The 14,763-nt window shown below is 39.2% G+C and overlaps 2 protein-coding genes across 2 annotated transcripts; one reads left to right on the top strand and one right to left on the bottom strand.

The window, feature by feature from the left end:
• Positions 1–1,711: 1,711 nt before the first annotated feature.
• On the top strand, positions 1,712–2,800 carry LOC107785040 (ribulose bisphosphate carboxylase small subunit, chloroplastic 2). The gene is made up of 3 exons (XM_016606260.2): positions 1,712–1,950; positions 2,092–2,226; positions 2,383–2,800. The coding sequence occupies exons 1-3, from the start codon at positions 1,771–1,773 to the stop codon at positions 2,611–2,613; spliced, it is 546 nt and encodes a 181-aa protein (XP_016461746.1). The 5' UTR covers positions 1,712–1,770; the 3' UTR covers positions 2,614–2,800.
• A 411-nt stretch (positions 2,801–3,211) lies between these two features.
• On the bottom strand, positions 3,212–5,901 carry LOC142177353 (uncharacterized). The gene is made up of 2 exons (XM_075245830.1): positions 5,690–5,901; positions 3,212–5,000 (listed from the first exon to the last, which is right to left on the bottom strand). The coding sequence occupies exons 1-2, from the start codon at positions 5,899–5,901 to the stop codon at positions 3,212–3,214; spliced, it is 2,001 nt and encodes a 666-aa protein (XP_075101931.1).
• Positions 5,902–14,763: the final 8,862 nt, after the last annotated feature.

Below are 14,763 nucleotides of genomic sequence, written 5' to 3'. Positions count from 1 at the left end.
TTGAATTTAATTATAGCACATTTGTTTACTTTTACTGCAAGCTTTGTCGCCATAACAACTAATTTGTTTTATTTATTATCTTTTGTGGTGACCGAGATCGTCATGAAAAGTAAATAAATGCATCACAAAATACATTGAAGTTAGGTCGCTACTAAAATGGTGACATATAGTTTGCGCTGAAACCATCACTTATTATGGCAACTCGGCTCTTGCTTTGGGTGGCGACTAATAACAGCTTGTTTGGATGGTTGTTACCCATCGTTTTATAATGTATTGTATTGTGTTGTATTGTATTGTTTTATGAATGCGACGTTTGGATGAATTGTATTGTTAGCTATTGTTAAATAACATTTTATTATTTGATTTGACTGTATCATAATGTATTGTAACGGATAAATTTACTAAAATACCCTCAATTGTGTAAATATTAAATTTATCAAGAATTACGTATAAAAATAATTTAAGAAAGCCCCTTTCTACTAATTTATCACCAAATATGTCATATAAAAAGATTAATCAATTAAACATGCAAATTCTAACAAAATTAGCAATTTTACGTTGGAGTTGGAAGCAGTAGTTTGGGAAAAAAAGGGATGAAAACAAAGTAGGTTATAGGTGGGAGATTTGGAGTTAAAATAAAAAAGGATAAAAAAAGAATTATGAAGTAATACGTTAGGGTATAATTGGAAAGAAAAATAGGAAACAATCCCACCATATCAAATCAGTTATTTCAAAAATGGGACCTTTTATTGTTCCGAAACAATGAATTTAACAATACAATACAACCAATTTTAATGAAACAATCGAAATAATTATTATTTTGGAATAATAATACAATACGATACAATGAGTAACAACCATCCAAACAAGCTGTAAAGCGATCAACACTACGTTGTCAATTAAAATCTTAGTTCCTGTAGGTATAACTATAAAGTGTTTTGATAATTATTTGGGATAAGCCGGAATTGGCTTTAGATGATTATTTCAACCAAATCACAATGGCCTCATGGTGTTCACATGTGTGGCCCCTTTTTCAAATAAGATAGACGACTTAACATTTTTGTTGCTACCTTTGTTGATACCTACTAAGTTAAGGTTGCAAAATTTGCCCTCGAAATTCTTTACGGCAAAAACCAAACCGAAAAAAGAATAATGTAGGGGTTTAAAACTTTGATTTTCCTCAAAAGTTCTGATATTAATACGTTTTACTCCCTCCATTTTATATTGAATGAGCTAGTTTGACTCAGCACAGAGTTTAAGAAAAAAGAAGAAGACTTTTAAAACTTGTGGTATTAAAAGCTTAAAAGGTAAAAGGTTTGTGGGGCCATGACATTTGTGTGGCTATAAAAACTTCTCATTAAGGGTAAATGGGTAAAATGAAGAGTTTAAAGTTAAATTATTTCTAAATTTAGAAATGTTTTATTTGTTTTGGAACAGACTAAAAAGGAAAGTACGTCATTTAATATGAAATGGAGGGAGTATATTTTTTAAAAATGAAAAACCTGTCCGTCTTTAATTAGTAAGAATAGTAACAAATTGTTATTTTTAGAAAATATTTCCCATTCACAAATTATGTCAGGGGTTCAAATTCATGTGCCCATCAATTTTGTAACGGTTACGATTCCGCTAAGATGAGGTTATTGCTTGCGTGTGCTCGTTAGATGGGAAAAGGATGTGAAACCTTATCACTATATATAGCATTCACACCCTTGAAAGCAAAGGTCAAGGGAAGCAATAGCTTTAAGCTAAACAATTACTTTCAACAATATAATGGCTTCCTCTGTGATTTCCTCAGCTGTTGCCGTTGCCACTGGCGCTAATGCTGCTCAAGCCAGTATGGTTGCACCTTTCACTGGCCTCAAGTCCGCCTCCTCCTTCCCTGTTACCAGAAAACAAAACCTTGACATTACTTCCATTGCTAGCAATGGTGGAAGAGTCCAATGCATGCAGGTTTGTATCATATATTATTTTTTATATAAATTGATAGTGTAAAGAAATTTTACGCTATATATTGATATATTTTAACCTGTTAATTTGATTTATTTTTCATGTTACTAACAATCCCACTTTTTCTTTAAATTCTTTATATAGGTGTGGCCACCAATTAACAAGAAGAAGTACGAGACACTCTCATACCTTCCTGATTTGAGCGAGGAGCAATTGCTTAGGGAAGTTGAGTACCTTTTGAAAAATGGATGGGTTCCTTGCTTGGAATTCGAGACTGAGGTCAACATCTATTCTAAATCTTGCTACTATAATCAAGCATATCTAACATGAATTACTCAATCCTAACTAGTTTGGGATTATACAGATATAGTTGATTAAGTGAAAGAGGAGTATTATCTTATGTTAATGTTTTGTTTATCTTGTGGATATGTGCAGCACGGATTCGTCTACCGTGAGAACAACAAGTCACCAGGGTACTACGATGGTAGATACTGGACCATGTGGAAGTTGCCCATGTTCGGGTGCACTGATGCCACTCAGGTCTTGGCTGAGGTAGAGGAGGCAAAGAAGGCTTACCCACAAGCCTGGATCAGAATCATTGGATTCGACAACGTCCGTCAAGTGCAATGCATCAGTTTCATCGCCTACAAGCCCGAAGGCTACTAAAATCTCCATTTTTAAGACAACTTACCCCATGTCTTCGGGGGAAGTTTGTTTGAATTCTCCTGATCAGATTTTACCCTGGAGAAACTGTTTTGGTTTTTCTTTCTTTTTCCTTCTTTCTACTCATTGTATATTTTTGAACTTTAATCAAGTTTATGAAAACTAATAATGTCATTTGTTTCTTTCGTAATTTGCTTTGTGGTGTACATCGGTCCTAATTATCTGAGTAGTATCTGCATTCTCAATGCTATTGCCTGCAAAATTAAGGATCATGTCCAAGTCTTTTCAATTGGACAGATCTGTTATTTGAACAACCTATCAGTTACCTAAATTTCAAACAACTGTCATAAAACACAGAAATTGCAAAGACTGCGTGCTTAGGCAAAGCAAAAGTTCAACACATCCTGTTTTTTTTTTTTTTTTTAACTCCAAGTTACGATTTTATTACCATTGCAATGCAAAAGATACAATTTGAAGAAGGAGGGTATAGCCTGGCCTTCTATATATATTGAGAATTTGACACAATAAATTCATACAATAAGTACAGAATTGGTGGGATTATCTCCGCACCAACATGCCAATTGGTAATAAAGTTGAGAACTCATGGTGGTTCATACACTATGGTACTTGGTCTTCTCTTCTTGACTCGGAATGCTGGAATTTGCCATCTATCTACATTTAGTAACCCTTTGACTTGCCGCGGCAATGTATCAAAATAAGTGAAAATATACACTTCCTCTAATTGATGACTTAGAGAAGCCATCTTGTCCACAACTTGATTTGCTTCTCTAAAACAATGTCTAATGATTAGACCCTTTTGTTCAACCAGCATTTTTACCTCCATAACAACACTGTTGATTCTCCATGGTTTGGACCATATGCCTTGAATGCAGTTGTGAAGTAGCAAGGAATCAGTTTCGCCAATAATCAGTCCATATCCTTGTTGAACGTACCATTTTAGGCCAAAAAGAAGGGCCTCTACTTCTGCTAAGTTACTTGTTCCTTGACCCATTGGTATAGCATAAGCCATAAGCATTTTACCACCATTGTCTCTAACCACCCCGCCACATCCATAATTCCCATTAACACAACTACCATCACTGTTTAACAAGTGTGGTTTAAGCCACTTGACCTCAGTTATGCACCTTTCAACCAGAGAGTAGTCAAAGAATTTACATATATCTTCCCAATTATTGTTAACAGTTAGCTTCCCAAAATGAGAGTTAACTAATTGGGCAATGTTAAAAGTGATAAGGCATTTGGATCTTGCCACTGATAGCCTCTCCATTTCATATTTGCTACAACACCTTGACCTCCACAGCTCCCATACAACAATAGGAGGCATAATCTGGAAAACAAAAGCAGCAACAGAGTTTTTGGACTTATGATTCCAACAGTTAGCAAACAGAGTTCTTAAGGGGATGTTAATGTGAGCTATTCCAACCATTCCAGCAAAAATTGCCCACACTTGTTGTGCAAAATGTCCCTGACAAAATAAGTGTTCACACATTTCCTCGTCTGGGATCATTCCGGGAGAAGGGCAGCAACAACATTTAGAGGCTAAGGAAATCCCAAACCTCGTGATCCTTTCATCTGTTGCGATTTTTCCATGGATAGCTCTCCAAGCCAAGAAAGACATCTTAAATGGGACATCTTTATGCCATAACTTAGAGTCAAAAGGAGCAAGATCCTTTCTTCGTCTTAATGCATTCCAAGCAGAGGCCACACTGAATTTTCCTGAAGTAGTAATTGTCGAGATTGGAGTATCATCCTCTTCTTGGCCAATTGTGATGTGAACAGAGGCTACCCAAGTCTTAACAGCTTCAGGAGGCTGAGTATGTAAGCAAGACCAGTCCCATACTCCATCCTTATATACTTCATTAACCTTGGTATTGTCATACCCAACATCTTCGCCTAAGTTGGAAGACAAAGGACCAAAATTGGTCCAATTTTCATACCAAAAACTGCTATTACCTCTCCCAACTCTCCATAAGATGTTCTGCTCTACTTCATATTTTAATTTGCACATAGCTTGCCAATTATGGGATTTGCCAGCAGTCCATTGACTAATCAGTGGATGATAGATTCTACAATATTTGGCTTTGACAAATTGGGACCATAAGGAGTTTGTTGTTCTGAACCTCCACCATTGCTTTGCTGTGAAGGCTTTGCAGACATCCTCCAACTTCCTAAAATTAGCCCCTCCCTCTTCATATGGAAAACAAAGTTTGGACCATGCCGACCAATGGTATCTGTCACTAGTCTCTTGCCCAGACCAGAAGAATCTAGCTAGGTACCTCTCAATTGTAGCGATAGTACCCTTGGTTGGATGGACTGCAGCCAATGTATGGACATTCAGGGCCAATAGAACATGCCTGATAAGAACTGCGCTGCCTCCAGAAGACAGTAGCTTTAAATACCATCCTTTGATCCTGTTAATCACCTTGCTAACTGTCACGGGGGTGATTTTAGTCAGTCAAAACTCACACCCGCGCGGCAATCAAGTCGTACACTTGACTCAGCCTTTCCCAAATACTTAGCCAATTTTCGCGCACCTTTGGCCTAAACGAGATTTAGACAGCAATTCAAATAAGAACACACACATATACGGGAAAATCCCAACCTTTGCATTAATGTGGAAAATATACAGAGGACCCTCACTTTGCTATGAACACAGTCCGCTCACAGCCCACTTTTTGACATAGAACACAAGTCGTTCTTGTCAACACTAAGATCTGCCCATGCCAAACCTTAGCCCCTTTTTGAAACAACTGAAACCCTCACGTTTCACTCTTGTTTCCCACTTAGAATTTCTCACGAAATTCCCCACATTCACTCCTTTCTTCTACCTAAGTCACAAAGGCCCTATTTATAGAATATAGGCAGCCCTTAGACTTGGCAGCACATGACACTTGTTGTCTACAGCTTTTGCCACTTGTCGGACTAAGACTAATTCTGCTCCTAACATGTAGTTGACATCCCCAACTACTTAGGACACATTATACACGAAATGGGAACATTATACAAGCATGATCAGATCATGGGACAAAGAGGTTATGACAAGGTAACTGCCAACTACTTTCCATGTGCATTGCATGTGCCATTCTTCACTTGGCCAGCTGATTCGTGCCCAAGGCTGGCATTGCGCCCAGCCTTGGCACATCTTGACATTGCTTCCGCGCCAATGCCTTGCCCGCATCCGCTGCCTGTGATTTTGCCGCACATGCCCGACGCCGCTGCCGCCCGCACACTGTCTTGGTCCAAATCTGCCTTGCTCATGTCAACCTTCATTTCCCTCGTGCCATTGCTTGTATTTTCCTTCACATAGCTTTGCCTTAGCTATTGAAAGCCTTTTCCATCATCCCGCATTTCCGTCTTGTCTTAGCTTAGCCCGCACTTAGCTGCCACAACCCAAAGTGCCATGCCCCTGACTTTGGCGTGCATGCCGTGCCATGCCGCCCTAACATTGCCCACACAGCTTTGTCAAGCCTTTGCCAAGCGCACCTTGCCTGTCCCAAGGTCTTGGCCCATACTTGCCTACAACGGCCCTCAATGACAATGTCTTGTCCGTCTTCCGCATGATCGTTTTGCCCGCACATAGGCCAATGACAAGGCCATCACGCCCAAATCCTTGCCACAGCCATGCCACGCCCGATGACAAAAAGTCAGGCCCTAACAAACCACCCGCACCTTTTGAAATCGACGTCCTCGTCGAGCCGTCTTAATGAAAAGCTCCAAGGGGTTGTTGACAAACACTGCCCCACCAGCTTCTTCAACATCTGCCACAATGGCAATTTTTCCTGCTTTTTGGCACTTCTCGCATCTCTATAGGACCTTGGCTCCGGAACCAATACTCTAGGACGTTCACCGCTTCTAAGGGCAATTTTCAATAATGCCATTCGAAGTTGAACCCTTCCCCTGCATCTCTTCGTTTCTAGAAAGAATAGAAGAATCGGTTACCTTCCGCAAGAGCCTGCCCCATAAGTGCTTCTCACTGATCCCCTCTTTGGCGGATTTCAGTACTTGTGCCACCAGCCATGTTCTCCAATAAGATCACGAATTCTGTCACCGATCGTTTTACCACTGCCACGAACTAACCTGGCTCTGATACCAGTTGTCACGGGGGTGATTTTAGTCAGTCAAAACTCACACCCGCGCGGCAATCAAGTCGTACACTTGACTCAGCCTTTCCCAAATACTTAGCCAATTTTCGCGCACCTTTGGCCTAAACAAGATTTAGACAGCAATTCAAATAAGAACACACACATATACGGGAAAATCCCAACCTTTGCATTAATGTGGAAAATATACAAAGGACCCTCACTTTGCTATGAACACAGTCCGCTCACAGCCCACTTTTTGACATAGAACACAAGTCGTTCTTGTCAACACTAAGATCTGCCCATGCCAAACCTTAGCCCCTTTTTGAAACAACTGAAACCCTCACGTTTCACTCTTGTTTCCCACTTAGAATTTCTCACGAAATTCCCCACATTCACTCCTTTCTTCTGCCTAAGTCACAAAGGCCCTATTTATAGAATATAGGCAGCCCTTAGACTTGGCAGCACATGACACTTGTTGTCTACAGCTTTTGCCACTTGTCGGACTAAGACTAATTCTGCTCCTAACATGTAGTTGACATCCCCAACTACTTAGGACACATTATACACGAAATGGGAACATTATACAAGCATGATCAGATCATGGGACAAAGAGGTTATGACAAGGTAACCGCCAACTACTTTCCATGTGCATTGCATGTGCCATTCTTCACTTGGCCAGCTGATTCGTGCCCAAGGCTGGCATTGCGCCCAGCCTTGGCACATCTTGACATTGCTTCCGCGCCAATGCCTTGCCCGCATCCGCTGCCTGTGATTTTGCCGCACATGCCCGACGCCGCTGCCGCCCGCACACTGTCTTGGTCCAAATCTGCCTTGCTCATGTCAACCTTCATTTCCCTCGTGCCATTGCTTGTATTTTCCTTCACATAGCTTTGCCTTAGCTATTGAAAGCCTTTTCCATCATCCCGCATTTCCGTCTTGTCTTAGCTTAGCCCGCACTTAGCTGCCACAACCCAAAGTGCCATGCCCCTGACTTTGGCGCGCATGCCGTGCCATGCCGCCCTAACATTGCCCACACAGCTTTGTCAAGCCTTTGCCAAGCGCACCTTGCCTGTCCCAAGGTCTTGGCCCATACTTGCCTACAACAGCCCTCAATGACAATGTCTTGTCCGTCTTCCGCATGATCGTTTTGCCCGCACATAGGCCAATGACAAGGCCATCACGCCCAAATCCTTGCCACAGCCGTGCCACGCCCGATGACAAAAAGTCAGGCCCTAACACTAACCATCCCTGCAAAGGTAGACAACTTTTTTCTACCAGAATATATAGGACAACTGAGGTATTTGATAAGAAGGGGTTCATGTCTCATCTATGTTATTTACTCAATCTTGCGAATGGATCTTTGTGTTGCAGAAGAAGCCAATGAGAAACTACATTTAGATTTATTGATCTTCTGCCCAGAAACTTGTTCATATGTTGTTAATGCAGTTTGGATCAGCTGAAGAGTAGCTTTCCCGCCATTGCAAAATAAAATAGTATCATCTGCAAAGGCGAGATTGTTGATTTGTGGACCATGACTACTCATGTAGAAACCTTTGTACCCTATGTGCTTCTGGAGTTCATTCAATAATTGAGATAACAATTCAGCACTCAAAACAAAAAGAGAAGGTGAGTGGGGATCACCTTGCCAGAGCCCTCTCCCAGATTTAAACAATCCATGCCTACTTCCATTCATAATTATTGTGTACCAATTGTTTGAAATATATCTATGAATAATGTCAATCCAGCTCTCGGCAAAACCCATTTTTCTCAGCATGAGGCAGAGAAAGGACCATGATATTCTATCATATGCTTTTGCCATGTCTAATTTCATAACCACATTGCTCCCCTCAACAGGTTTTCCAATATCATTCACAATCTCTTGAGCCAACAAATTATTTTCAGCTATGGCTCTACCTTTAACAAATCCACTCTGATTATTGTCGACGCCCCCTTTTTCTATACGTGGGTCGAAATCGGGTATACGACATTTGGGAGGACAACTCTATTCCCTTTCGAGAATTGGGTCTTAGAATGTTGAAGAGTCGCCACCTAATGATTATAGTGCATTAGGACACTTTTAAGAAAGGTTTGAGTTGGAAAACCAGAGTTCGGGTAAGGGCTAGAAATTATCTCGAGGGGAAGGTGTTAGGCATCCCTCAAGATCCACTAGTGTGGTCCCGGCCATGTTACAATTGTGACTTTACAAGTAAACAATCAAGGCTCAAATAAGGACTCGCATATAACATTGCAATTAGGTTGAAAACTTTTGAAGGCAAGTAGAGAGGGCAGAAATTTATGAAAAAGGATTTGAATAGTTTTACAAGAAGAGATGAAAGCAAATAAAGGGAAGGGGGTCCTAGGTTTATGATTAATATGGATCACTTCAATGCAATATCCAGCAATCACTCCTCAAAAGAGGGGTCACACGTGATATTAGCGCACCGGTCATCATATCCATATTCTACCCTTCCCACCCCGTTAAGGTATTAAAGCGCGGAATGGTATCGTTACTTATTGCATGCTATTACCCGCCCCAATCCTATCAGTCTCGGAGGCATTGAGACTACTAATCCTACAGGGTAAGGAGTAGGCTGAACCCTCAGGTTTAAAGGATAAAATGCTAAGCGACATACATAACAAATAGGACCGCACATAAGGGAGCATACAAAGACAAATAAAGGCTCACAGATCCCTCCACAAGTGAACATGTAATCAGCACGTCTCAAACGCATTTAAGGTCTCAAAGATGGGAGTTTTCAGAAAACAGGAATAGATAACAGCAGTTGAGTTTAGCGACAGATAAAAAAAATCGTTAAAGCATGGTTTTTGAAAATCAAGTAGTGACAGTAGCTTAACGAGGTGCTGGACAAGTATTCAAAATAGCACGATTCTGGGCAGAAAATGGTAACCCAGTAGTTTGAAAACATAATAGAACAAGAATAAGAAAATCAGTGAAAGTAAATAGATGCACAATTTCAAGATTTTGTTTCCAGATAGAGCGGGAGTTTTTTAAAAAAAATAAACCGGAGTGAACTTCAGCAAGAATGAGAGCAGCAGAGTTCAAAATTATAAGAGGCTGATTGGTCTTAAACCGATAAAACATGATTAATCGATTCTTATTAGGCCTAAAGTTTGTCTAGGCGTCGTATGCATTGCCTAATTATCTTAAAGGGTGAACATGCATATCGATTTTTAGCTGTAAGAGGGATAAACAAACAGTTAACCATACTTGTATTATTAGATTAAGCATACTAATGAGGTGTTTAACAATTGCAACTCAAACAAGTATAAAACCATAAACGACAGGATGTCTAATGCACATAGGAGTTCCTAAAACATGATTTCTAAATGCTAATGATTATGAGAATGCAGCAGTAGCCATTAACAGTTTTTTGCCTATTATTAACTGATCATAGTTACGAAATGAATATAACAACAGGCTAAAAGTAAAGAACCTAGAACATGATTTCTAATGTGTGAGATGCATGTCCTATACAGGTTATCTATTGCGCAGATAAATAAATAGAGTCCTATAAGCATGTTTTCTACCCATTACTTAAACTAAGCATGCATAACCCCCTCCCATATTCACTATTCAACCCCAATCATTCGTTTACAAATTATTACAAACCAATGCTAGCCGAATTACAGTAATAAAGAATAAAATAAGAAGTTATTCTATAGGGAGCCTTCAATCAGGCCCATTCTTCCAACCTCACTCCTTTCAAGTTTCACAGCCTTGGCATGGTCAAGGTATGGCAAAGCTCCCTAGGGCCCCCATTGGGTCCCTGGCCAATACCAGCACCCAAACACTTACCAGAATGTTGGACATGTGCAGTGTGGAATTACCATCCTTGTGTGTCAAAGTTCAGTGAGTACTCAGGGGTACTCAAAGCAATACTCACACGAAGGGGGTAGGACCTAATTTCTAGGAGTAGTGTGAAGTGCAGGAAGGAGAGGAAAATTCGTAGTTCAAAGAGTTTTTCCAAAAATTGGAGAGTTGCACACAAGGATAATGGGCAAAGGGGACAAATAGATCACATAATGTCACCAAGAGATGCAGAGACTTTTGCAAATTCAGTAGCATGAGTACACAAAATCAAAGAGTTTTAAAGGACCTAGAAATGGTCGAATTTAGGCATAATAGTAAGTAGTAACAGAATATAGTCATAACAGGCAAGATTAGGAGCAAACAGTGGTCATGAGCATGCAAGTATCAACAGACAATCAAGGGGTCAATTACATGTTGCACAACAGAAGCATAGATAGAAAACAATTAGGAATATAACACACTAAAGTAGTAATAACCACATTGGTTTGGAACTTTGAAACTAATCAGGACATACCAGTAATAAGAGAGCACAGCAGAATGCAAGAGCCAAATATGAGCACAATGTTAGCCTTGGCTTTCCAGCCGGCTAATAATAGTCAGGAGTAGGGAACAACAACAGAGCAAGAGAGAGAAGTAGCACAAGAAAGAGAGAGAGCAATGTGTATTGCTGTGTGAGTTTGTGATATGCAATGTGTTAGTGAGTCTCATGCAAAAGAGAATGGGGGTACTTATAGTACTGAAGACGAGTAAACAAACAAGGTAGAAATCCATATTTAAGGAACTGGGTATCAATCATAATCAAATCAGTATAAGGACTCCTCTTTAATTAAGGAATCAAAGTCAAACGGTAATAAGCAGTTGTTTAAAAGAAAAAAAATCATAAAGCATAGTATGATCACATAAGGAAATAGAATAGCATAAGGTATACAATAAAGACTAGGTACATGATACTTAATTAGGGAAATATGTCAGACAAATCAATCAACATATTTGTGCACACATATAGGGCCGAATACTACCTTAATTCTGGAAAATAGTCTCAAAAATAATGAACGAGATTGAAAACCTAGGAGATCAGTATTAATTGAGGAAGGTATCCCATAAATTAAGGAAGCAATTCGAAATCAGTACCAAACTATAAGGAAAATACGCAAAATCACAATTTTTAAGGCAAGTATCACAGTCTTAAAGGGAGCTTGTAAGAATCAGTATAAAATCACCACGTAAACAATCAGAGAAATCTTAAGCAAAGAACACAGAAGGGTAGGGGAATGAAACACTAGCGGCAAAATAAAAGCAAAGAGCACGGAACTCAGAGAAGAATCCAGAAGAACACACAAACAAGCAAACACGACAATAATACAAATATAAACCTTAAAGCTAGGGTTTCATCAAACTTAAGCAAAATATTTAGAAATAGTGCTGAGAATCATGACTTAGTACTCAAAATCGGAAGATAAAGTATTTTCGAAAAGGGGTTAAGAAACCCTAGTTTCCAAAGGGAACAAAAACGTTTAAAACTTGAATAATCGCAAAGATCGAGTAAAGAATAGTGCAAATCATAAAGGTATGAGTTGAAAATCGTTAAAGAATAGAGAGATTTAAGAGGTTTGGGTCGAGATTAGGGTTTTATAAGAAACCATAGGGAGAAGTGAGAGAAACCTGGCTGTGAAACTTAGGAACAATGGTGTTTACAACACCATCGAACAAAAACCCATCGGAGAAAGGCTGAAAACAAACCCAGGCAAGGCTTCAATGACCGTCTTGCATGGTGAAGACCCACAGAGTCTCATGAATGAAAGGAACCGATGAGGTAAGGCTTCAAGGCGGCTGGTTGTTAAAAGAGGCGAGGCTGGAGGTGGCCAGAGAGATGGTGAAGGCCATCGGAGAAGAAGAACCAGAAGGTTCTAGAGAAAAAGAGGAGAGGAAGAGACGGATAGATAGAGAGACCGGTTTCGAAAAGTGAGGGGTCATGGGGGGCAGGTGAGAGTTTAATTAAGGAAAAGGGACCTGAGCCGCTGATCTTATTTGATCAACAGCTCAGATTAGTTCGGAGTTGGGCTGGGTTAGTTTAGAGTTGGGCTGGGGCGAATTTGGTTGGGTCTTGGGTTAAATTAAATTTTATGGGGGTGAGGTTAAATTGGGGCTAAAATTGAAATAATAATGGGCTATGTGTTAAATAGCCAATTTCCCTTTTTATTTTATATAAAATAGTTAAAATAATTTTAAAAACAAATTAAAAGCACTGAACTAATTAATAATATATAAATATTAATATAAAAATACTGAAAATGATTTTATAATTATAAAATATTGCTAATCGTAAAATAGGTTATAATTGCAATTATATGCAATTTAGCCTTAAAAATACCCAATAAATTTGTAAAAATATGCAAAAATCACCTTAATTATATTTTGGTATAAATATGAGAATAGAAATAAATTATTCACAAAAAATGATAATTTTGAGAGCAATTACTAGATTTTGTACTGTTGAAATAGACAATAAACTAATTTTAAAATCTTAAAAATTATGGAAAAATGCCAAAACTCTTGGGCATGCTCATATATGCATACACATGCCATTTTGAAAGTATTTGAGTATATAAAAAGTACCCAGGGAAAAATTGGGTATCAATAATTATGTGAAATGATTCTAGGCAACATAGTACTTAATCTAGCATTTAAGAGCTTAGCAATAATCTTGCTAGACACATTGCACAAACTAATAGGCCTAACGTCTGAGAATGTTTGAGGGGATTCCACCTTTGGAAGCATTACTAGACATGTGTGAGTGAAAAATCTTGGTAACTGAACTCCATAAAAAAAGGTCACTACAGCATTAAACACAGTTTCAGCAATAATAGACCAGGCACTTTGGTAGAACCTGCCAGTAAGACCATTAGGTCTAGGTGCACTATCAGTATCCAACATGAAAACACATTTTTAACCTCCTCCATGGTTGGTATTTCAGTAAGGAAAGCATTATCCTCTTCAGTAACAGTTCTCTTCACCACATCCAGCACAGTAAGATCTTCAATGGTTATTTTAGCACCAAATAGTTGTTAAAAGAATCTGACTACTGCTCCTGCCACCTCTGCCGTACCTTCCATAAGGTTTTCATTATCATCTCTGATCCTTCAGATGTTTAATTTCTTCCTTCTATCCTTGATTGCAGCATGAAAGAAAGCTGTGTTATCATCACCCTCTGTCAACCATTTAACTCTTGCCTTCTGCCTCAGAATTGAGTCATACAGCTTCAAAAATCTGGTAAATTCCGCTCTTGCTTTAGATAAGTTCATTCTGCATTCAGGAGATGGATCAGAGATCTTTGCCTCTTCCAAACTTATTATGAGAGCTTCAAGCCTCTTTGGTTCTTCATATATATCACCAAAAGCTTGTCTGGACCAAGCACTAAGAGTAGGACACACTTTCTTAAGCTTCTGATGAAAAAAGTACAAAGGATTGCCAAAAACTTTTTCTGACCAGGCTTTTTGAATTTTCCCCAAGTACTCCTCATGTTCTACCTATATATTGAGAAATTTAGAATACTTTACAAAATCATAGTCAGTGCTGGCCGCAGATATCAGTAATGGAGCATGGTTAGAGCAAGACCTAGATAGGTGGGTGACGATTGTGCTCCCAAATGCATCAAACCATTCTGCATTGTAGACCAGCCTGTCCAACCTCTCCCAAATAGTATTGGGGGGATCCCTGTTGTCACTCCAGGTGAACTGAGAGCCACAATATCCAGCATCCTGAAGTCCACAGTCAGATAAACAAGCCAAAAAATCCTACTATCTTTAACTCTGAAAGGTCTTCCTCTTTTCTTCTCCTCCTCACATGAAACAACATTAAAGTCACCCACCACCCCCCATGGATCATTAACCCAACTGGCTAAATCTTTAAGATCCTTCCATAAGACACATCTCGAAGTCTCATCACACTTTGCATAGATAGCAGAAATGTAAAAGGGTTGAGTACCTATAGAGTTAGAAATCCGCAAGAGAACATGTTGTTCTCTATCCTCAAGAATATCTATCACATAGTCAGAGGACCAAAATATCCAAATCTTGTTGGCTCAACTTGAAAAACAAGATTGATATCCCAGTATCCTTTTATATTTGTCAATCTTCCTGGCATTCACCATTGGCTCTTGTAGAATTACAAACGGTAATTTGTATTGTTGTATGAGAATTTTGAGTCTTTCACAATCTC

The sequence above is a fragment of the Nicotiana tabacum genome, chromosome 3, assembly GCF_000715075.1.
Source record: "Nicotiana tabacum cultivar K326 chromosome 3, ASM71507v2, whole genome shotgun sequence".
Taxonomy (NCBI): domain Eukaryota; kingdom Viridiplantae; phylum Streptophyta; class Magnoliopsida; order Solanales; family Solanaceae; genus Nicotiana; species Nicotiana tabacum.
The sequence above is the reverse complement of the archived record's forward strand: the minus strand, read 5'-3'. Positions and strand labels throughout refer to the sequence as shown.

Bases quoted from the DNA above. Each gene is read 5' to 3' on its own strand.
- LOC107785040 (XM_016606260.2), top strand. From the start codon at position 1,771: ATGGCTTCCTCTGTGATTTCCTCAGCTGTTGCCGTTGCCACTGGCGCT. The intron at 1,951-2,091 runs GTTTGTATCATA...TTCTTTATATAG, and splicing joins GAAGAGTCCAATGCATGCAG to GTGTGGCCACCAATTAACAA. The intron at 2,227-2,382 runs GTCAACATCTAT...GGATATGTGCAG, and splicing joins GCTTGGAATTCGAGACTGAG to CACGGATTCGTCTACCGTGA.
- LOC142177353 (XM_075245830.1), bottom strand. From the start codon at position 5,901: ATGAAGGTTGACATGAGCAAGGCAGATTTGGACCAAGACAGTGTGCGG. The intron at 5,001-5,689 runs GTAGTTGGCAGT...TTCTGGAGGCAG, and splicing joins ACATGCAATGCACATGGAAA to CGCAGTTCTTATCAGGCATG.